Source organism: Schistocerca serialis, chromosome 3 (genome assembly GCF_023864345.2).
Source record: "Schistocerca serialis cubense isolate TAMUIC-IGC-003099 chromosome 3, iqSchSeri2.2, whole genome shotgun sequence".
NCBI lineage: Eukaryota > Metazoa > Arthropoda > Insecta > Orthoptera > Acrididae > Schistocerca > Schistocerca serialis.
Genome location: NC_064640.1, coordinates 200,975,797 through 200,999,972, shown reverse-complemented (window position 1 = coordinate 200,999,972; position 24,176 = coordinate 200,975,797). Strand labels below are relative to the sequence as shown.

General features: G+C 40.7%; 1 protein-coding gene across 1 annotated transcript in view; it reads left to right on the top strand.

The window, feature by feature from the left end:
* LOC126470745 (sodium-dependent transporter bedraggled) overlaps window positions 1–24,176 on the top strand; it is a 446,015-nt gene that overhangs the window by 346,960 nt on the left and 74,879 nt on the right. Inside the window, exon 7 of the mRNA XM_050098751.1 lies at window positions 18,484–18,623. Within this exon, the coding sequence (XP_049954708.1) occupies window positions 18,484–18,623 (140 nt within the window). The remainder of the gene's footprint in view (window positions 1–18,483; window positions 18,624–24,176) is intronic.

The window sequence follows — 24,176 nt, the reverse complement described above, 5'->3', positions numbered from 1 at the left end:
GCACGCCTCTAGTAAGCATTGCCGGTACTTTAAATAGCCGGCGCTACATATCCGAGGTGCTGGAGCCAGTTGTCCTTCCTTACCTTCAGGGGTCGGCCACAGCCATATTTCAACAGGATAATGCGCGACCACACGTGGCACGCATTGTCCAAAGGTTCTTCGTCAATAACCAGACTGAATTGCTTCCCTGGCTGGCTCGCTCTCCGGATCTTTCGCCGATAGAAAACATGTGGTCCATGGTTGCTCAACGAGTGACCCAGATTACATCCCCAGCTGCCACACCAGATGATCTTTGGCAACGTGTGGAAGCTGCTTGGGCTGCTGTACCCCAGGAACACATCCAACGTCTCTTTGACTCAATGCCGAGACGTGTGGCAGCGGTGATCTCCAACAATGGCGGCTACTCTGGCTACTGATTCTGGCAGGAACCACATGTCACAGACGTCTGTAAACGTAATCATTTGATACTTGGCCAACATGTTATCTACAAAATAAATTTTGTTGTGCTACCTCTTGTCTTTCTTGGTGTTGCATTTACGGTGGCCAGCAGTGTATGACTTCAATTGGAAAATTGGTTCTGCGGTCAAATGACAGTAGTTCTGTACGGTACTGCTTCGTGAATGATATTTTTAAACATGAAAATTGAAACTTAAGCCACACAAGACCGGTCGACGAATGACAGAATAGAAACCTTTGACCCGCTTATCAGTTTTTCGTAGGGCCAGAATTGTCTACGATTCTAGGTAAGATATTTCGCTGACGTATGATGTTGGAAGCTGTATGTTTCGCACATCAATAGTTTTGTAGATACGTGCGTTTCTATTAGATTTTATCTCTCGATATTTATGTGTCCTTTTTTGAATCGAGTGCAACAATCTCACTGCTCTCCGAATTTTGTTATTAAAAACCTCGCTGGGTCATTCTACGCTTACTCGGCACGTTGTAATGTTGTGCGTATGTAGTCGGGTGCCTAGAATTGGTAGCAGACGAATTTTCTGAAGGCTAGCGGACCCAGGGGTTAGGGGGCAGCGTGGCCGGCTGAGCCAAAGCACCAGACACACGCACCGTTGCTAGCCCAGCAGGGCAAGTACAAAGGCGACGGCGGTTGCTGACACGGTGACGCAGGAGATGTACTAGAAACGGCGAGCTGTAAGCCAGTATCAAATATGGCTTCTTACAACCATTAGAAATTCTATAATAAATTACAGGTATGTAATTAAAGCAAATCTGAGTACATCGGCGTTCTCAGGAAAATGAGACAGATCCAGCGACATAATAATGTTTTCAACGTCTTAAAAATTACAGAAGTTAATAATTTATGCAAATTTTTGTGAGGACATCGTATCATCCTCAATAACATAGCAACTGAATGCAGAATGAATATCTCATATCTTGCCATACTTGTGTAGTTATTTTGCCAATAACCTTATTTGAACATAATTACAACCAGTATGAAGAAAACAATACAATTTAAAAGTGGCCAATCGCATATGTTAGCTGACAACTACTGAAAAGAATGTCAAAAGACGATTGATTCTTCCTTCCAGGCATAAATAATTGTTTAAACTATACTAAAAGAAAATCTGTTGTCATTTAATGTGAGCACACTTGCACAGGAATATTAGCTTATTTATGTACGAACAAATTGTTATTTACATTTATTGTAAATGCTCTGAGTGTGATCGAATGTTTATAAGATTTCTTGATTTAAATACCGTTGTAATAGATCACTTTAGTGCAGAAAGTGCACAAGTTGAGTGGAAACTATGTCTGTAGAACATAGGAACGATGTATTTTTTGTGGTGATGATCATTAGCCAGTGAGAGTTAGACTGGGGCTGAAGACTGCTGAAATGAAGTTGAGACAAACACTTTTCGAGTGGCGCGCTCAAAATACCGATTGTGGGTACTGTAAGTGGTGATATAGAAGAGGAGACATAATGTCGAGATCTGTAAGAAGGCAGACCTGCGTTTGGTAACGTGTGCTATTTCATCGTGTGAGTGATAGATTCTGGGAGGTGAACAGTCACTAAAATACTTCAACTTTCTTTTTCTTCAAATTTATTTGACTCCAGTAGAGTAGTCAAGAAGGTAATTTACTACAACTATGGTTTGACTATAGTGTTGAAGTCAAATGATTTAGAAAAAACTTACAGTAAGTCGCGCTCCTTAAGACGGTCATGTCTAATTACAAAACTTCAAACCTCCCTGGGATTTTAACTATCTTGAAATCTGAATGTGCTCCAGTGCAGAACTTTTTAACTTTTCCGTTTGTATTTCGGAACTGAGAATAGAGTATGAGTTCTAACTCGTTATCACTTGTGTATTAATTTGTAAATCGTCATGTTGAACTCTGAAGTATTTTGAGCTAGTGAACATTCCGTATATTGTGGTCACGAAATGAACTTAATTTTTGTAGTTTTGAATGACTATTTATCTTTCGATTTTGCTACCTTTCTCGTATCACTCTCGACGCAACTTTGTTGCATTTTATAAGAATATCTATCTGCGTTAAAACTAGTTACCGTAGGACCACTTTCTCTTTATTTGAGTTTTACTTTCTCGAATAAACGTTATTCAACATAATTCCGTCGAATGGTTCAAATGGGTCTGAGCACTATGGGACTTAACATCTGAGGTCATCAGTTCCCTAGACATAGAACTACTTAAACCTGACTAACCTAAGGACATCACACACATTCATGTCCGAGGTGGGATTCGAACCTGCGACCGTAGCAGCAGCACGGTTCCAGACTAGTGCCTAGAACCGCTCGGTCACAGCGTCCGGCCTGCATTAGTTGTAATTGTTAGAATATAACCCTTTGCAATTCTATCTAACGCATACACTATTTGACTGCAGGGTCACAGGTAGTTAGCTGCTGGGCACAAAAGCAGATGTGTGAGGCTCGACACTAGGGTATTATCTGTCTATTCTTTTTCAACCGCACCTTGCATGGTCCAACAACCTAAGCTACGAGCAACATTAGATAAAGTCACAATTGGTTTACTCGTGTGGCATACTGGTTAGAGAAGCTACTACTCACCAGAATACCGTTATGTAAAGTCGCAACATACTTTTCGCATCAAACACTTGCATCGCTACGGTGAACCATGCTCCAACGGAAAGAAACGATAACAACAACAATGACAGTAATAACAATAATAATAAAAATATAAATAATAATAGTTTTACATTCTTGGCGAGTTGTAGTAGAGTTGTAATAAGTAATCGTAACGAAAACGGTTATTTGTCAATACTTAACATCTACATCTACATCTATACTCCGCGAGCCACCTTACGGTGTGTGGCGGAGGGTACTTATTGTACCACTGTCTGATCCCCCCTTCCCTGTTCCATTCACGAATTGTGCGTGGGAAGAACGACTGCTTGTAAGTCTCCGTATTTGCTCTAATTTCTCGGATCTTTTCGTTGTGATCATTACGCGAGATATATGTGGGCGGTAGTAATATGTTGCCCATCTCTTCCCGGAATGTGCTCTCTCGTAATTTCGATAATAAACCTCTCCGTATTGCGTAACGCCTTTCTTGAAGTGTCCGCCACTGGAGCTTGTTCAGCATCTCCGTAACGCTCTCGCGCTGACTAAATGTCCCCATGACGAATCGCGCTGCTTTTCGCTGGATCATGTCTATCTCTTCTATTAATCCAACCTGGTAAGGGTCCCATACTGATGAGCAATACTCAAGAATCGGACGAACAAGCGTTTTGTAAGCTACTTCTTTCGTCGATGAGTCACATTTTCTTAGAATTCTTCCTATGAATCTCAACCTGGCGCCTGCTTTTCCCACTATTTGTTTTATGTGATCATTCCACTTCAGATCGCACCGGATAGTAACTCCTAAGTATTTTACGGTCGTTACCGCTTCCAATGATTTACCACCTATGGCATAATCGTACTGGAATGGATTTCTGCCCCTATGTATGCGCATTATATTACATTTATCTACGTTTAGGGAAAGCTGCCAGCTGTCGCACCATGCATTAATCCTCTGCAGGTCCTCCTGGAGTACGTACGAGTCTTCTGATGTTGCTACTTTCTTGTAGACAACCGTGTCATCTGCAAATAGCCTCACTGAGCTACCGATGTTGTCAACTAAGTCATTTATGTATATTGTAAACAATAAAGGTCCTATCACGCTTCCCTGCGGTACTCCCGAAATTACCTCTACATCTGCAGATTTTGAACCGTTAAGAATGACATGTTGTGTTCTTTCTTCTAGGAAATCCTGAATCCAATCACAAACCTGGTCCGATATTCCGTAAGCTCGTATTTTTTTCACTAAACGTAAGTGCGGAACCGTATCAAACTTAATGTCCCTATTAAAAAGTTATGGCATTGTGGGCATTACACATTCCACAGCACTTAGGGTGGGATCTTTCATGAAAGCATGAACAACAAATGCCGACTTGCGCCAAGTACAATTAAAATTGCGTTTTCTGAAACGCACATTTAATGTTTGATAATAATAGTGGAAAACACATCTCATTAACATGTTAAAATAATGGCTGTTTAAACATAATTCTAGAGGTAAACATAAACTAATGAGCCAGAACTTTCTGACCACCTGCTCAACAGCTTGCTGGTTGACGCTCCGAATGCAGTACAACAGTCATTTTGTGTTAGGTGGATTCAACAAGTCCTTGCTAGGCTTCCAGAAGTTTGTAGCACCAGACGTTTACGCACAGGTTACGCAGTACCCATAAATTTCGGGTCTGTGCTTTGTGGGCATGGAGTTGGCACCCGATCACATCCCAGGTCTTTTCGATCTGACTCAGGTCAGGCTGATCTTGTGTCCGAGAGAACAACGACGTGAGTTCACTACCGTGCTTCTCAAACCACTGCAGTACGATGCTTATAACGCAGACAGCTATCCTACTGGAAGATGCCGTCGCCGTCGGGGAAGTCTTGGCGCATAAAGGGACGAATAGTTTTCACGTAGTCCATATGCTGATTCCTACCACAGATCCGATGAAAGTCCAGTGAATGTCCCCCATAGCATAATAATGCCCCTATTGGCCCATATCCGTGGCACTGTGTACTTTTCGAGGCGCCGTTCGATTGCATGCGGATGCGCCTATCGATCTTGTGTAGCAAGAAACGTGACTCATTGTACCAGGCGACACGTTTCCACTGTCCAGTCTCGATGATCGCGTCTATCCTAGAGTACAGAATCAAAATTTAAACGTTACACACTTCCTCGAGCCCAGGAAAATTGGGAAAATCGGTTGGTTCTTTTGCATTATATGTGTTCCGGAGTGGACATTTGTTCACGGACGGTTCCTGAAAAAAAAACGCTAACGATCGTGACTCTTGAATACCTAAAGTGCCATTTATGGGGATGGCCGACTTCGATCATTTTTATTTTTCGAAATTTTTGCCATATGTTTTTACGACGATGATCTCGGGGAAACTTGAAACTTTTTGGCGACATCATTATCTGTTGCCGAGATTCAGAAGTTCAAAGTTACCCTACCTACGCACGTAAAATACGCACGTAACATCCGGTCTGAGGCGTGAATGTAGTTTTAACCGACGTAGTGAACGTATGGAAAGGTTCTAGGGTTATGGCAAGGATTCTGAGGTCACCGAACTGTGTTTAGTCAACTTTCTTTCACCAATAAAACTTTGACGCGCTGTCTCTGTATAATGGGCGCTTCACGCCTATTTAAATATGCTCAAAATGATACCGCAGTGACAAAAAAAATGGGCTAAAAAGGGTCTTAACATGCCTGAAAAGAACGTAAGATTACCGGAAAAAATTATTTAAAACAGGAAAGACTGCAAATTCAGTAAAATATTTCTAATAATATTTTTACTTTTTTAAGGTACAAATCATAATCCGGGCGTTTTCGATGAATTACGATCGACGAGCAAACTATTCAGAAAAAAATGTAAAGCAAACGATTTTGTGTTAACCTTATATTATGCTTACGTATTTCTTGTTTACATGTGTCGAAATATGTAAATAAACTGTCAAATCTTTACTAACCCATAGAATTCGTTTTATATAGGCAGCACACCCTGCTGTAGCTGGAAAAAGAAGAGAACAAGTGGAAAAATGCTCTTGTCGGAGCACAAGAAAAACGGCGAATGTGTTCCTCTTTCAAATACTCGGACAGAAAAAGTGGGACCAGCTGCCTCAATCCTCAGGCCGCATTCCCCACCAAAACTTTTGGCAAGGAACATATTCGCTCTTTTTCATACTAAAAGGGTGTACCAGAGGGATAGTGCGGTGGGAGAGAGAGGAGACTGTGCCATTGTGAGCGAAAGAGAGATGAGACAGTGACGGTGGAAGGGAGTATGTGGCAGTGAAAGAGAGAGAGAGAGAGAGGCGGATGAAGACGACAGCAGTAGGAGGGTATATTGATGTTCAGAGAGAGACGGTGGCAGTAAAAGGAAAGAAGGAGAGATGGATGGAGATAGAAGCAGTGGGATCAAAAGAGAGAGAAGACAGTGGAAATGAAAAATACAGATGAGTGGAGATCATACATAGGCTTGACGATCTGGAACCTCCCAGGTTGGCGAACTGTAACACTTTCGTGGCTGCAGGGGAAGAAATAAATCGGACCCCCCAGCATTTTTAGCTGTCGAGATATAGTGGAGACAGTGGCAGTGGGAAAGGAAGACTAAAGAAAATTGTGTATGTGAAACAGGAGACAATGGAACTGGTATATACTGTAAATCAATAGGAGTTGGTTGGATGGTTTGTGGGGGTTGAAGGGACCACACTACAAAGGCCCATCGGTCCCTTCAATGGGAGTAAAAGGAGACAGTGAGAAGGAGACAAACAAGAAACAGTCGCAGTGAGAGGGAGATGCTGAGTATTAAGATTTAACTACAAATAGAGCCTTGGCAAAAGGTTTTCGAATTTCTGTGTTAAAAGAGCACGAATATGTTCACACACAAAAATTTTTGACGAGGAAGGCGGGATGGGGATTAAAATAAGTATACGCTATAATTATATTTGTAATTACAGTTATAAGTTGTTTAGAAGAACTAATCCAGTTGCAATAGATTCCTTCTTCAATATGATTAAGAACAAGAATGGCAGGATGTTTGTAGTGCTAATAAATTACATGATAAATATAATGCTTTCTTTAACACATTTCTCATGCTGTCTGAAAGATGGTTTCCATTATAATGTTCAAAGCAGGATACTAACACTGAACAAGCAGTCTGGGTGGCTGACTAGGGGAATAAGAATATCATGTAGAACGAAGTGGGAATTATATCAGAATGTTACTAGCTGCCACAGTCGAGCTGCAGAAGCCCATTACAAGCAGTATTGTAAGGTGTTGTTTGAGACTTACCCGACGTAGTAACTGCTCCATTGATTCACAGGCGTCGCGTCGGATGATGTACCTACATATATACATACGTACATTAATCTCTGTTCCATAGATCGTGAATACGACATTTCGTAATGATGTAGAACGTGTCACTTTAACGTAAGTTTTCTTTACACAAAACAATTTTTTTACCGTTACTACTTCGTATCTAAAAATTCATTTATTGAGTAGAAGGAGCTGTCATTCAGAAATTTTTTAATGTGCTTTTAAATGTTGGTTGGCTATCTGTCAGACTTTTAATGCTATTTGGCAAATGACCAAAGATTTTTGTGTTAGCATAATTCACCCCTTTCTGTACCAAAGTGAGATTTAATCCATAATAGTCATCATCCTTTCTTCTAGTGCTGTAGCTATGCACTTCGCTGTTATTTTTGAACTGGGATGGGTTATTAATAACAAATTTCATAAATGAATATGTGTATTGCGAAGGCACTGTGAATATCCCGAGTACCTTAAATAAATGTATGCGAGGTGATCTTGGGTGGACTCCAGCTATTATTCTGATTACACGCTTTTGTGCAATGAATACTTTCTCTCTTAATGACGAATTACCCCAAAATATGATGCCATATCAAAGCAGTGAGTGACAATAGGCATAGTAGGCTAATTTACTGATACGTTTATCACCAGAATTTGCAATAACCCTAATAGCATAAGTGGCGCGCCACACATACAAACGGGGCTCAATATACCATAGTTCCTGACTTCGGATGAAGATGGTATACACGGACAACGAGTACGTTGACATGTTGCTGATGCTCGACGAGTGCCGACACGATGCCACTGAAGCTGTCATGGCGTACGCCGTGAGATATCCTAGGCGAGGAGCTCCGGCAGCCATTACGTTTTTACGTGCCGAACAACGACTTCGGGAAACAGGCAGCTTGGTAATGCGCCGCAGTAACAGGCGAAGAACTGCAAGAAGTGAGGAGACGGAGGTGTTTGTTTTAGCTGCAGTACACCACGATCCTCATGTCAGCTTACGAGCCGTTGCTGCCATCTTCATCCGAAGTCTGGAACTGTGGTATATTGAGCCCCGTTTGTTAAGTGTGGCTCGAACTGGCGGGTATAACAGCAGTCTAACAGCGCATCGAGGAAGCTTCTAGCTCCGTGAAACCGACGACGTTATAACTCGGCCGTGCCACATTTAGAAGGCGCATTGCGTTATTCGCAGCGTGTATGTTATTTGCCCCTGAAACATTGAAGGGTTGTACCTCCCAAATTAAAGGTGATAGGAATGTAATATAAATTGATGTATACACAGCTGGTGTTAGTGATTCCAGCTCATGACAGAAACAACTATTGTTCCATTTAAAAAATTGTATCTTTTTGCTGTAACTCTTTGGATAATAATACAATAAACTATGTTCATAGCTCCGCAGAAAGTGTAACGTTTCTTACGGTGACCTACCGCAATAAATATATCCATCGCCTATTACTTCGTAACTTATAGAGGCAAACACATTTCGTGAAACACCCTGTATATGCATATAACTCTTAGTGTACGTTTTTGTGCCCAGAAAACTCTAGCTTGGCTTGCTGAATTACCCTGAAAAATAATCCCATATGACATTATGGAAGTGAAAGTAAGCATAGTATGCCAGCTTTTTCATTTTTATATCCCTATATCTGACAGAAGTCTCATTGCAAATAGAGATTTGTTTAGATGCTTTAGCAGTTCTGTGGTGTGCTCCTCCCAGTTGAATTTATTATCAAGCAGTAATCCCAAGGATTTAACACTGTCCTCTTCTTCTATCTGCTTGTCATCACCCCTTGCAATCTCTGAAGTGCATGTAGTATGTTTTTTCAAAGTTTAGTGACAAAGAATTGGCTAGGAATCATGATTAATGTCCGCAAATATTTTATTAGCAGATCTTTGTAAGACTACACTTGATTTACTATTTACTGCAATGTTTGTATCATCGGCAAACAAAACGAAATTGGCATCTGATAATGTTACTGATGAAAGGTCATTGACATACTCAAGGAAAAGTAAGGGCCCCAAAATGGAACCTTGTGGGACCCCACCTGTAAATAGTTCCCAGATGGATGATGCCTGATAACTTGATACATGTCTCTGTCCTAACAACACCCGTTGTTTCCTGTCAGAGATATAAGATTTGAACCATTTTGCAGCATTTGCCGTTACACTATAATATTCTAATTTATTTAAAAGGATATTGTGATTTACACAGTCAAGTGCCTTTGACTGATCACGTAATATACCAGCAGCCTACAATTTTTTGTCTAATGAATTAAGTACATTTTCACTGTAAATGTAGATAGCCTTCTCAATATCAGAACCCTTTGGAAACCCGAACTGCGACTTTGACAGTATGTTATTTGTGATAAGATGGTTATAAAGCCGATTGTACATTACCTCTTCTAAAATTTTTGAGAATGCTTGAAAAAGTGAAACTGGGCGGAAATTTGACGCTATTTCTTTATCTCCCTTCTTAAACAGTGGCTTAACTTCAGAATATTTCAACCATTCAGGAAATATTCCACTGATAAACGATAGATATCTTAATATGATTCTTAACTCAGAATCACATTCTTTAATTAACTTTGTTGATATTTCATCGTATCCACTAGATGTTTTTGATTTTAAAGATTTTATGATGGACAGTACTTCTGCTGGGGTAGTGATGGGCACATTCATATTAAGGAAGTTACTTGAAATGTCTGGTCTGATGTATCCCATGGCAGCATCTATAGAACCTGACAACCCCATCTTTTCAGTTACAGTTATAAAATTTTTGTTAAAAAGTTCTGCAAGACTATACACATCTGTAACCAATGTATCATTTACTCTTAACGCTATTTGCCCCTCCTCATGTCTGGTTCTGCCAGTCTCCTCCTTCACTATATCCCATGTTTTTATTTTGTTATCTGATATGACTATCTTTTCCTTGTAATACATTTGCTTTGATGACCGTATTACAGTCTTTGTATATTTTGCAGTATTTCTTGTTATGTGCAATAGCATCAACACCAGAACTGTTTCAAATTGACAAATATAGTTTTCTTTTTTTTTACAAGATATCTCTATTTCTTGAGTAATCCATGGCTTCTTTGTAGACTTTTCTCTAATCTTGGTTAGTATTGGGGGAAAACAGTGTTCAAATGAGGTAAGCACTTTATTAGCAAAAGTGTTATATTTTTCATTCATGTCATGAGCAGTGTAAACATCACTCCAGTGAATGTCTCTGAGGAGTGTCCTAAAATAATCAATTTTTGGCTTATTGACTACCCTCTTGAGTTCAGTATTAACATTTAACAGAAGGAAGTGCATGTCATGGTCTGAGAGGCCATTTACTATTGGTTTTGTAATATAATTTTGTTCATTGGACTTTTCTATAAAAATATTGTCAATGGTTGTTTGTGAGCAATTGGCTACCCTAGTTGGGAGCTTTACAGTGGGAATTAAGTTGAATGATAGTGTTACTAACTCAAATAAGTTCTTACTGGGAGAGTCTCGAAGCAACTCCACATTGAAGTCACCAGCAACCACTAATTCTTTGTTTTTGGTTGTTAAATGGGCCAGTACAGCTTCAAGGTGAATTATTAACAGATTAAAGTTACCTGCAGGTGCTCGATATACACTTAATATTATGAAGGATTTTTTATGAAATTCTACTTCTGTTGCACATGCATCCACATGCTGTTCTAGGCAAAATGTATGAATGTCTACGTTCTTAAATTTATGACAGTTCCTGATGAATGTGGCAACTTCTCCTTTCTCCATTTCTGCTCTACAAAAGTGATATACTAACCTAAATCCTGTAACACTTAAAAGTTCTATACCAGTGGTCACATGATGTTCAGAGAGACAGATTATGTCATCTGGGTTTGAGGGCTCTAATTCATCTATGCAGATAATTAATTCATTAATTTTATTCCTCAGTCCTCGAATATTTTGATGCAATAAAGATAGCTGAAATCACACACTGACTGAATTAAAATTGGGTAGAGTTGAAATTTCTGCTGATTTTTGAAAATTCTTAACAAATAGCTGTTTATGCCGATGTAATAAGCTAGAATTACGTTCTTTGGTTTTTTCTCAAACTGAAGGTTTGCTTCAATCCTAACCTCTCTTAAAATTGGGTTTCTTTCTGTGCTCCCTACCCTAAAAAGGTTCTTTTCTGAACCCTATAACCACTGGTATTTTATCACTCATGACAGTGCCTCCCGCCCCCTTTAACTGTCCTCCTGTTTTCCCAGCCAGTCTACCCTTCCCTTTCCTGTTGAGTTAGAGGCCATGCCTAGTATAATCCCACCTATTGGGAGAATCAACAGGAACAACATCAATGGAAGACCCTGCACGTGACATATGCAGCCATTCCGACTCCAAATTAACTCTCCTGACAAAAGAGTTCAAATGAGGTTGGTCATGGCGCCCAAGAAAAGATAGTATGCTTCGATGCTGATGCAATCTGTGCCAGGTCACACTCTATACTGTACCCAGGATCTCTGTCAATACTATTACCTGGCCCACCCACTATAACCACGTTGTCTTCCTTCGGGAAATCTTTGCAAAGTGATCCTAGATCCTCTGTCACCTGCTCCAGATCAGCACTAGGTTTAAAAAAATTTGTGACCTGGTATTCTGATCCTAGTTTATCCTGCAAAAGTTGGCGAGCACCTCTTCCATGGGAACTACCTAACAACAACACTTTCTTTCTCTTTACTGATTTCCCTACATTCTTGCTTTTCAATTTGCTGCTGAAAGTTTGTTGTGCCCTGTCTACACCTGCAGCTGCTTGAGGCTCACCAGCTTCTGACTGAAGCAACAGGTCAAATCTATTTTCCACATTCACCACGGAGCTGTCAAACAAAGTTCTAGACCTGTTCCTCCTGTTGCCTATTGCCACTTCCCATCCCTCTTTACCCTTCTCCCTCCTTAACCTGTCAAGACCTGCCGTGACCTTGTCTAACTCAACCTGAAGAGCGGTAATTCCCTCCCCCCCCCCCCCCCGCACCTTTTTGTACGATCTTCCTATCTCTACTAAATATCCTACAAAACCACTGATGAGTCTCATTTACTTCTCCTTCTCCTACTCCCACGCCACTACAGTCACCCACATGGAAAAACTACTCCACCCGCCACATCAAAGCCGCGACCTAACAATTCTACGGCAAGTCAAGCACTTTTCACTCGCGATAAACGTAATAGTTTATTAAGAAAAAGTCAGTTAAATTACACATAAACACGAAAATATGATTCCACAAATTTGGCCTATACGCAACTGTGCAACAGTGCAAAGTTTCTGAAACAACAACTTAAACTTTATATAATGAAGAGGTACGCTACAGTTAAATTGCTGGAGAGGGCAAAGAACAATTAAACGAAATTCTATAGATTTGCTGCGGCAAAACGTAAACAGAAAATATGACTATAACCCGACTGTACGATCTTTTCGCGTTTTCTGCTATATTTCGTAAAGGAAAACGAACCTTTAATTGTGCGCTTAAAAAGCACACTAATACACCTATTTACCACGTAATCAGTACTAAACTAAATGTTATTATAATCTAAAATGACTTATCTTTACGAGAACACCAAAACTCGCGCTAGTCGCCTGGCTACGGGGCTGAATGCATTGATGTAACTACCAAGAAGAGAGCTCTTGCGACGTTTGATTTTGAAAAGGATTTATATAAATTAGTGAATAATTTCATTTTCGGCAAAACCATGCAAAATATTAGGAAACACCATGAGGTTCATTTACTTTACCATTAGGAAGGGCATTATCAGCAACAGATTACATTGCGAGGCCAGATTTTAAGTTGGCCACAATCTTCAGTAAAGGAATAACCATTGTGAAGATGGCTAAAATTTCAGTGCAGTTCACGAAGCCTGTCCATATCAGTATGTGCATTGTGGATGTCTCCAAACTCCACGTTTACCGATTCCACTATAAATCTGTCAAGTCAAACTTCCCTGATCCCAATTTATATAGTTATCCTTAAAGAACGAAAAAGTGTCATTATAAAAACTATGTTATTTTACTGTTGTATATGTTTGTATGTCGTCTAATAAGGTCCAAACAAGGTTGTTGAAAGGTATTGCTCATAAAATTTTTTATTGTTAATAACCCATTAGTTATTTTGTTTTATCATTGTTATTATTTACAAAAGGACTATATCCCTGCAAATGTTTAGATTATTGCAATTGCTCAAAAGGAAGAGTTCGAATTGATTGTCCTTAACAAATTGCAAGTGTTGAAATATGAGGACATACACTTAACATCAGGCAGCTAATTACTTACAATGTGCAGTTACATCCACATTGTATGAATTTTTTTCTCCAAGCATGGACGCATTTATACAGCAGCAAAATCATCTGCATAAAGTGTCATGAGGCAACATGGGACATGCATGCAGATTCAGTACAACATGCGTGCAATGTCAGTACTGGCTGCGTGCGATGCACATGAGCATAAAATGTTCAATTTTCGAACAGGTGCATCTGCATTTTTAGCATATCCTGCCAATTTTATAAACAATCTGCCAAATTTATTATGGTCCTCATACTACAGAGCACAGATATAGAACAGAGAGCAAATTACCTGAAACCAGTGGAGTCCCCTGGCAATCTACTGAGAGCATGATGACATTGGTGGTGAGGGGAGGGAAGGTCAGTGACTTTGACAAAAACAAGCACAATTGGCTTAGCACCAGAAACAGTGACGTCAGACTCTATTGACATTGCCAGTTTCTGAAACACTGACACTGGAATATGCTAATGCAGATCGTGAAATGCTGTCAATAACTTTGCATTTTTAGATCTAAAAGGTTAAGGCCATCTAGACCTCTCATGTTCCCCCCTACTAACCTTAGTGTAACCGGTACATTGTTTATAAATGTGTTAAATGTTGCTTTCATATGGACAGGGCTGTGGATAAAGGAGAAATTAAAGTATTTACCAGAGTAATTCCGAAACGTACTGAAAATGCTGAAGTAACTATTATCGTAAGTTGCCTTCATAAATCCTGAAAGTGAGATGCCTTGCTGATTTACAAGCAAACAGCGATTAGAAGCCAGCCATCATTGAATCCAGTAACGTGTATATTCAATATGGTTCATTAAGTAGCCTCAACAACATAATTTTATTTTTAGAAACTCTGAAAATTAATTCCAGGCGTTGGTCTATAATTATAAATGGCAGGAAGCCATTTCGTCAGACGAATTAAAAGCAGCAGCAATTCATTATATTCAAAGTCAGTATATTATTTGTGAACATCCATCTTGATCACATATTTATGTAAGTCAAAGACTTTATGTCTCCAGTTGACTAACTGATACATTCTTTGTAATTTTGTTTGTTTGAATGTGAGAACCTGCTAACTTCATACTCTTTATTTAACATGTACTTAAGGATAAGCTCACGCAGTGGTAAAGACGTGTTCTGGTTCTGTGAAGTACGTTCTAATTTGTGCAGAAAATTAGAATTCATTGCGAGAAAAATAAACTTCTTCCTTCGTAGTTCAATGTAACTGAAACAAGGTGGAAAATCTCCAGGAGGAACATTTCTGTACCAACACCAGAATTCATTTCGCCTACATATGTCCTTGAATTGTGAATATGTTCTTGTTTGGAGAAAAGTCTCCTAAAGCAACTAGTTTGTAAGTTTTCTTTCGTACTTTGCAGGCAGTTGATACCAGGTTACCTTTTAATTATATTCCGAATGTGTTAGTTTACTATATTCTTTTTATTATGAATGATATTTCTTTTATCAACTGATCAGTGTGTTTTGAATATTTACTCGCATTTGTGTGTTTGATCTGCAATTTGTAAATTATTGATAGTGACAAAAAACCCATTCCTGAGAGAGGGCAGCATTATAGATATGTAACATTGTATATTACAGAACATATTTCTGTTAAATTAACAAGAAAGTCCAAAATCTTTTGGAAACGCGAAAGTGATAAAAAAATATTTTTAAACAACAGCATGTCACCCTGCTATGTTAGATTTCGTAGCTCGAAACCTCTATCCACTACAGCGTGCTGAATTTCTAATCGTGATCCATCGATATATCATTACCTGACATTTAATTATAGCAAATCGTACCTGTTGTGACTTGGCAAGACAGCCAAGTCACACTGAGAGGAAGCCGAAAGGCACGCGCTTAAGCTCACGCATATTGGCGTGAGGTCTGGAACAGTTAAAGGAATTAATAGTAGCAAATAAAGTACGTAGTTGATGTAATACTTAACTTTAATCCACAATTGTAGAACATCTCTCTTGACGGTACATGTTATAACCACAATATAAAATAATATCAAATGCTGTGGCGCCTTGCTAGGTCGCAGCAAATGACGTAGCTGAAGGCTATGCTAACTATCGTCTCGGCAAATGAGAGCGTAGTTGTCAGTGATACATCTCTGGCTAAGTCGGCTGTACAACTGGGGCGAGTGCCAGGACGTCTCTCTAGACCTGCCGTGTGGTGGCGCTCGGTCTGCAATCACTGACAGTGGCGACACGCGGGTCCGACGTATACTAGCGGACCGCGGCCGATTTAAAGGCTACCACCTAGCAAGTGTGGCGTCTGGCGGTGACACCACAGTACCAAGAACGACATGCACGACGGCGTGATGAAAAGTGCTGATTCCGAATTTTTTATTCTGTTCTCAATATCGGTTGAGGTATTATATGTCACACATATTATTCGGCAAGTTGCGACCGTCTGGCGCCAGAGGGCTCCGAATTGTAGCGTGTAACTTGGTGATGTGTAGCGTAAATATGTCGGTGCATGAGAAACAGCGTGCTGTAATCGAGTTTCTAACCGCAGAAGAGTTCGTTCACACATGGAGCGTGACGATGCCAGACCACATACGAGCGCTGTGACGTACGCCTCGGGTTCACTGTCATCGATCATCCTCCATACAATTCCGACTTGGCCCCATACGATTTTAATCTGTTCCCAAAACTTAAAGAACGGCTTCCAGGACTTCACTTTGGTAATGATGAAACGGTGTAAGCAGATAATGTTGTGGCTCTGTCAACAAAGTCACACATTGTACAGGGGTGGTATCAACAAACTGGTCTCTCGTTAGGGGAAATGTGTTCATCGGCGGGGTGACTATATTGATAAATAAATATTTAGACACAATGAATAAAGATGTTGAATGTTAATAAAGTTTGTTTTATTTAAAAATTATCAGAATTTTCGTATAAAAATTTGGAGGCAGTACTTTTCAGCATGCTCTCGTATTTGATAAATCTTCTAGATCTTATAATTAATTTTCCCCGAGACATTTAAGTCTCATATTTATCTACGATAACTATGGAAGCTGAAGAAATGATTAAAATTTGTGCCACGGCAGGGACTCGAACCCGTCAAATACAAGGGCGTGGTGGAAAGTAATACCTCCAAACTTTTATGCGAAAAGACTGAGACGTTTTTAAATTAAAACAAACTTTATTAACATTCACCATCTTTATTCATTGTTTCTAAATATTTATTTCTCAACATAGCCACCCCGCCGATGAACACATTTCCCCAACTAGAGACCAATTTGTTGTTACCATCCCTGTACAATGAGTGACTTGGTGACAGCAAGGAAACTCGGGTTCGAGCCCCGGTCGTGGCACAAATTTTAATTTATTTCTTCAGCTTCCATCATTATCGTGAGAAATCTTCAACACACTGTTGCCGCTAAATGGCGTACTTTCATAACACACAAGTTATAATACCAAAATAACCAAATACAAATATTCCTTAACAATCACTATGATGGTTTTCACCTTTTTGTTACGACAAATTGAACCAATACCTACGCCTTTTCGTGAGATCCTCAATGTGCTGGTGCACTGGAACATCATATACTGATAGGATATACGTTACAATATAAAAATAATCACATAGAATCTTCAACTAAAAGCGACGAAATCTAATATGGCGTCTCCCTAATTCTTCGGCCAAACCAAACGATCACGAAACTTGATAGAAAGTTCCTACCGCCTTCATACTGAAAGCACATCACATTGCCTCACTCCTTGTAAACTATTACCCATCGTACCCACATACTCACGAACCGTGTCAGATATACTGGGTGATCAAAAAGTCAGTATCAATTTGAAAACTCAATAAACCACGGAATAACGTAGATAGAGAGGTAAAAATTGACACACATGCTTGGAATGACATGGGGTTTTATTAGAACCACCCCATATTGCTAGACACGTGAAAGATCTCTTGCGCGCGTCGTTTGGTGATGATCGTGTGCTCATCCGCCACTTTCGTCATGCTTGGTCTCCCAGGTCCCCAGATCTCAGTCCGTGCGAGTATTGGCTTTGGGGTTACCTGAAGTCGCAAGCGTATCGTGATCGACCGACATCTCTAGGGATGCTGAAAGACAATATCCGACGCCAATACCTCACCATATCTCCGGACATGCTTTACAGTGCTGTTCACAACATTATTCATCGACTACAGCTAAGCATTTCCTGTAAAGAACATCATCTTTGCTTTGTCTTACTTTGTTATGCTAATTATTGCTATTCTGATCAGATGAAGCGCCATCTGTCGGACATTTATTGAACTTTTGTATTTTTTGATTCTAAACCCCATGTCTTTCCAAGCATGTGTGTCAATTTGTACCTCTCTATCTACATTATTCCGTGATTTATTCAGTTTTCAATTTTATACTGACTTTTTGATCATCCGGTATTACTGACCGCTTTTGAATGTGCGTCCTTACCTGACTAGCACCTTCTCTGCAAGCTCATCCGTGGGAGCTGGTTATCATGCAAGCAACTCGGAGGTTTACGGTGAGAAACATAACTTGTAAGTTCTACAATTTCTTGCCCTTTTCGGGACAGTTACTTTTCGAGCCTCTTTATTCTCATAAAGCTATGTGCAAAATTTGGAAATTGATGTATGTGAAAAATTTAACAATTCTACTAAATTTTTATATGGAGGGAGTGGGTCGTGACCCGCATGACCGCCTCCCCCCACCTCTCCCTCACGGGTCGGCGGCTGTCCTTACCACTTCTATTGTCGTTAAGAATGAGTCTTTTTCTTCGTTTTTGATTATCAAATGAAAACTTTTGTAAATAGAGGTTAAGATTTTGAAGCAGATAAATAATAAGAAGTTGATGTTGTAGGACTGGGTCTGGCAGAGGTGGGCGCAGCAGCGGCCAGGGCTGCTGGCCGCACGGGCTGAGCTGCATGTTCGCCACCCTGGGCTGCACGCTCGGCCTCTTCAACATCAGCCGCTTCGCAGTCTTCAGCGTCCAGTTCGGCGGTAAGTCTGGGCTCACGACTAGCCATAATTTGTAGGATGTGAATGTTCGCGGAGTGATGCGGTCTGACCGCACGCGATACCCTATCATTAAACAAAAAGCAGCTCTACATCTACATCTATATCTACATGATTACTCTGCAATTCACATTTAAGTGCTTGGCAGAGGGTTCATCGAACCACAGTCATACTATCTCTCTACCATTCCACTCCCGAACAGCGCGCGGGAAAAACAAACACCTAAACCTTTCTGTTCGAGCTTTGATTTCTCTTATTTTATTTTGATGATCATTCCTACCTATGTAGGTTGGGCTCAAAAAAATATTTTCGCATTCGGAAGAGAAAGTTGGTGACTGAATGTCGTACATAGATCTCTCCGCGACGAAAAACGTCTTTGCTTTAATGACTTCCATCCCAACTCACGTATCATATCTGCCACACTCTCCCCCCTATTACGTGGTAATACAAAACGAGCTGCCCTTTTTTGCACCCTTTCGATGTCCTCCGTCAATCCCACCTGGTAAGGATCCCACATCGCGCAGCAATATTCTAACAGTGGACGAACGAGTGTAGTGTAAGCTGTCTCTTTAGTGGACTTGCTGCATCTTCTAAGTGTCCTGCCAATGAAACGCAACCTTTGGCTCGCCTTCCCCACAATATTATCTATGTGGTCTTTCCAACTGAAGTTGTTCGTAATTTTAACACCCAGGTACTTAGTTGAATTGACAGCCTTGAGAATTGTAGTATTTATCGAGTAAGTGAATTCCAGCGGATTTCTTTTGGAACTCATGTGGATCACCTCACACTTTTCGTTATTTAGCGTCAACTGCCACCTGCCACACCATACAGCAATCTTTTCTAAATCGCTTTGCAACTGATACTGGTCTTCGAATGATCTTAATAGACGATAAATTACAGCACCATCTGCGAACAACCTAAGAGAACTGCTCAGATTGTCACCCAGGTAATTTATATAGATCAGGAACAGCAGAGGTCCCAGGACGCTTCCCTGGGGAACACCTGATATCACTTCAGATTTACTCGATGATTTGCCGTCTATTACTACGAACTGCGACCTTCCTGACAGGAAATCACGAATCCAGTCGCACAACTGAGACGATACCCCATAGGCTCTGTGGATGATCGGACGTACAGCCTTGTATATTATTCAGAACCGAGATGCTATACTTGTCCTACTCTGAAGAGGAATGTTTTCGAATTGTGCAGGATGAGAACAGAAGCGAAACATTTGGCAACATGCTGTGTGTAGTGATCGAGTAATCCCCGCTAGTGCTTACTATCACGCCAGCCCCTAGGTAATCGACACAATGAGATAGAAAAAGTCGCAAAAGAGTATCTTGCACTATTACAGCTGTTTTGCATAAATGACATATTTGCGTGTGAAAAATAGAAGAAGGCAAACGAGGAACACTAAAAGTAGCTACTCGAACGAATTGAAAAGCTTTGCTCTCGTTAAGTTCCCTGTTCTCTTGCATCTGCGTTCTGGTATTGTATACTAAAAATGAGATATTTTTTCTAGACAGGAAACAACTTCATTTTAATCTCATCAAATGAGTGGGTGCAGTATCTTCACCAATTTCCAAAAAAAGGAAATTCATTTTTATTTATTTATAAGATGAAGCATGTATTATTTCGAGGTTATTAACGACAGAAAGTTGCCATTATTTAATTAGAATACATCAATAGTTTTGTTGCGAATGCAGTTATTTTATTCTCTATTCCTGTCCTCTCTCTTCTTCGTCAGAAAAGATGTCTTTTTTTTTCAACTATTAAGAACTACATTTCATTTTATCCAGTGTAATTCGTGCATACTCTTAGTTCGTCATATACAAAAAATAAAAATGAAAAAGTTGCAAAGCGCGAGCCTAGCAACCGAAAGGTTGCAGGACCGTGTCCCCGTCGATCAGCGGAAAATTTTCAGTCTGCCTTTAACCTAGCCTTCACCTGTCAGTGCCCTAAAGATCCGCCAGGAGCGAAAAGTGGTTCTGATTCCACATTAAACTGTAAGTCCACTTTCCCTAGTGGGTTAGGAACACGCTATTCGCCGAAGTACTGGCCTATTGAAAAGACGTAAGCCAGGCCATTAGCCACACTAAATTACTATTATGCCCGTTGTTATGTCCATATCCTCACGGGCTCAGCATGTCAATTGTCGGGTTTCGCAGTGGTAGTGGTAGAGGACGGCCAGAAACTAAGTTCGCCATGCTGGCAAGAGTTCCGATAATTCTGACAACTCCCAGACTACCTGTGTCTCCCTTGGCTTGTAAGCATTCATAATGATCGAGACTTTACGTATGGTTCTATCGTAGATGGCCAGCAATTTTCAGTTCCATCCATCAAAAACATAGAAAAATTGGTAAATATTGGTTCATGCAAAAGTGAATGTCGATCCTAGTATTTATTCTACTAAGTTACGAACGACGAGATCACACTCACAGTTCGCGCACAGAAAAGCCACAGATCACATGCCACGAAAGAGCGTTTATTCTCCTGATGGTTGAATTTAAATAATGCAATGATCACCTCCATTGAACTCTGAGTTAATTAATGGATCCTAACCGAAAAAGAATTTGTATTAGATGATCTCGTGAGAGCACGTCTTACTCACCATGTATAAACAGCCAGAGAGCTTTTATAAATCTGCGCCAGCCACCGTGTGACAAGCGCATCTTCACAGGGTGGGGCATCGGGCCAGTTGTCAAGCGCTCAGGATGTAGATGTAGAAACACACCTACCAACTTTCGTTTAGGTCGTACAACTGCTTATTGGTGTTGCCTTTCTTTTTTTTTTTTTTTTTTTTGCCGTCAGTGTATGATAAACGGTATAGAGAAAATAATGTGTTAGTCGCGAATAGCTTAAAACATCGTGGAAAGGAAAATGCAAGGCAGTTTGAAAATCTGTTTTGTTTGCGATGTCCGCTTGATGATGCAGAAAGAAGCGAGCGAGTTGTTGCAACTGGCTGTGATGCTTATAGATTACAGTTTTCCTCTCAGCTTTAAGATACGCTAGGTACATATGAGATTGGCAGTATGTTGGTAGCAATGCATCTCTTAGCCTGTTATACTCCGGAGCAGACAGTAATGTTTTGCAGTTGAGCATAACGAGTAGGCGAGGGGGTTCACTAATTCTGTCAACAGCTGTACATTAAGCATATTTCTTTGTAAGTTCATTTCAGAATTTCAAAGGTGCTTTCACGAATACATGGAAATGAATTTTTTTCGATTTTACACTTCAAATACAGTATATCGTGGCAAAAATAATATCTGGGCAGTGCTGTGTTTGTCAGTTAGTACCTAATAAAAGCCACAAGGTGCAATTTTCCTTTTGGGTGTAACTTGTTAAATTTGCAACTGTATATAAATTCCACCTGAGGGCCATTTTTAGCAGTTATTGCCAGATGTCTGCCAACCATACCTCCTTCCAGACATAATTTATTATTTACTGTTAGTTCTACCCGTGTTTCCACCATCAGTACCGAGCGAGGTGGCGCAGTGGCTAGCGCACGGGACTCACATTCGGGAGGACGATGGTTCAATGCCGCTTCCGGCCGTCCTGATTTAGGTTTTCCGTGATTTCCCGAAATAGCTCCAGGCAAATTCGGGGATGATTCCTTTGAAAGGGCACAGCCGACTTCCTTCCCCGTAATTCCCTAATCCGATGAGACCGATGACCTCGCTGTGTGATCTCCTCCATCAAACAAACCAACCCACCATCAGTTTTAGATCTTGTACTAATTGTCTAACTGTCAGCTTTCTGTTCCACCTATACTGCCCATAATGAGACCTCCTCTTGCTTCTGTTTATTTGCCTGCATCTGTGCATTTACACTGTCTACTCTCTTCAATAGTGTTTCATGCTGTTTTTCTTGTTATGCTCTGATTTCTATTCGTTGTTTCCTAAACTGTAACTTTATTTCATCGTTAGTTTTCTATTGTTCTTTGATTGCTGCCATCATATGCATTAAATCAAAATTGCATGCTAGCGGAAATTCTGTATTATAAAAAAATCCCATTTTGATACTCCTCCCTGTCTGACATGTTTTCTTCTTCAACTTCAATTTTCAGTATTAATGGATCCATTTTACTTTCCTGACTTCACAAATACTTGTTCAAAATATTACGCAGCTATAGCCTGTGCTCTACTGACTTTCATCACACACAATTATGGCACTATTGTATTGTGTGGAACTGGGGACCTAGAAACGACGGAGAGGCTTCGTCCCCACCGTAGCCCGCACTGGTACAAAACCCCACAACAGGCTACAGCAGTCCACTCACGCCACCGCCGCCACACACAGAACACAGGGTGATTGTGCGGTTCGGCCCCCACTGGACACCCCTCCTCCCGGTAACGTCTCACACCAGACGAGTGTAACTCCAATGTTTACGTAGTAGAGTAATTATGGTGTACGCGTACGTGGAGAAAGTGTTTGCGCAGCAATCGACGACTTAGTGTAACTGAGGCGGAATGAGGGGAACCAGCCCGCATTCGCCGAGGCAGATGGAAAATCGCCTTAAAAACCATCCACAGGCTGGTCGGCTCACCGGACCTCGACAGTAATCCGCCAGACGGATTCGTGCAGGGGACTGGCACGCCTTCCTGTCCGGAAAGCGGTGCATTAGACCGCACAGACAACCGGGCGGCCATGGCACTATTATCACCTACTACAAAAAATCAAATTACTCATCTAGCGCAGCGATTCTAATTACCTGCCGTACCCACATTTGTCACTTCCTGCTTCTAGTGGCTGCTGTGTGCAGTGATGTTGCATCTGCCTACCCAGTGTGCTCACCGTGCGGTCCATCCTCATCTCTCATCTTTCTCCATTCCTTTTTCTTCCCTTTCTGCATCCACTGACTTTTTAGTTCCATTTTTTATGCATAGTATTCCACCTGTAACGTTCGTTTTTCTTGTGAAGGGTGCATCCATAGACTGAAACACATCTATGCTGTCTAGGAGTGTTCATTGTAACTGTACCTCCATAGTGGTCAGTGGCGGCTGCTGTGTAAACGCACAAGAGCACTTGGAGCACCCTAATTTTCGACATCTCGCAGATTTATTGCTTATTTTTCTCTGAATGCTGTTAAACGTAACATAGATGCTGCACTCTGAAAGATACTGCTCTTAAATCTACAGTGCTACTACTCCTTCACAGTACGTGAAACTTGGCAACACGGTCGTGAGCGCACCTTCAGTTATGCTCGTTTTAAGGAGCTTTTGCGCATCGCGTGACGTAATTGCCTTAGAGGCCAAATGCACACTGATTTGATCAACAGTGTGCACGGTTCATGATAAGCACAAGCCATTGCAACTCAACTAGATGTTTACGCCAGTGCCACTAGATGCTAGCACACTGTGTCAGACTTGTATCCACATTCGCTCGGCATAATTCCTGTTGTATGATAGCACACTCCTGGGTATGGTAATTCGCTCACTATATACTGTAGTAAAATTAGAGCGGACGTCAGTACATGTTAAAGTCGTACTTGCAGTAAACCTATTTTGGGAGTTTCTGAATGAATTATAGTATATTAAG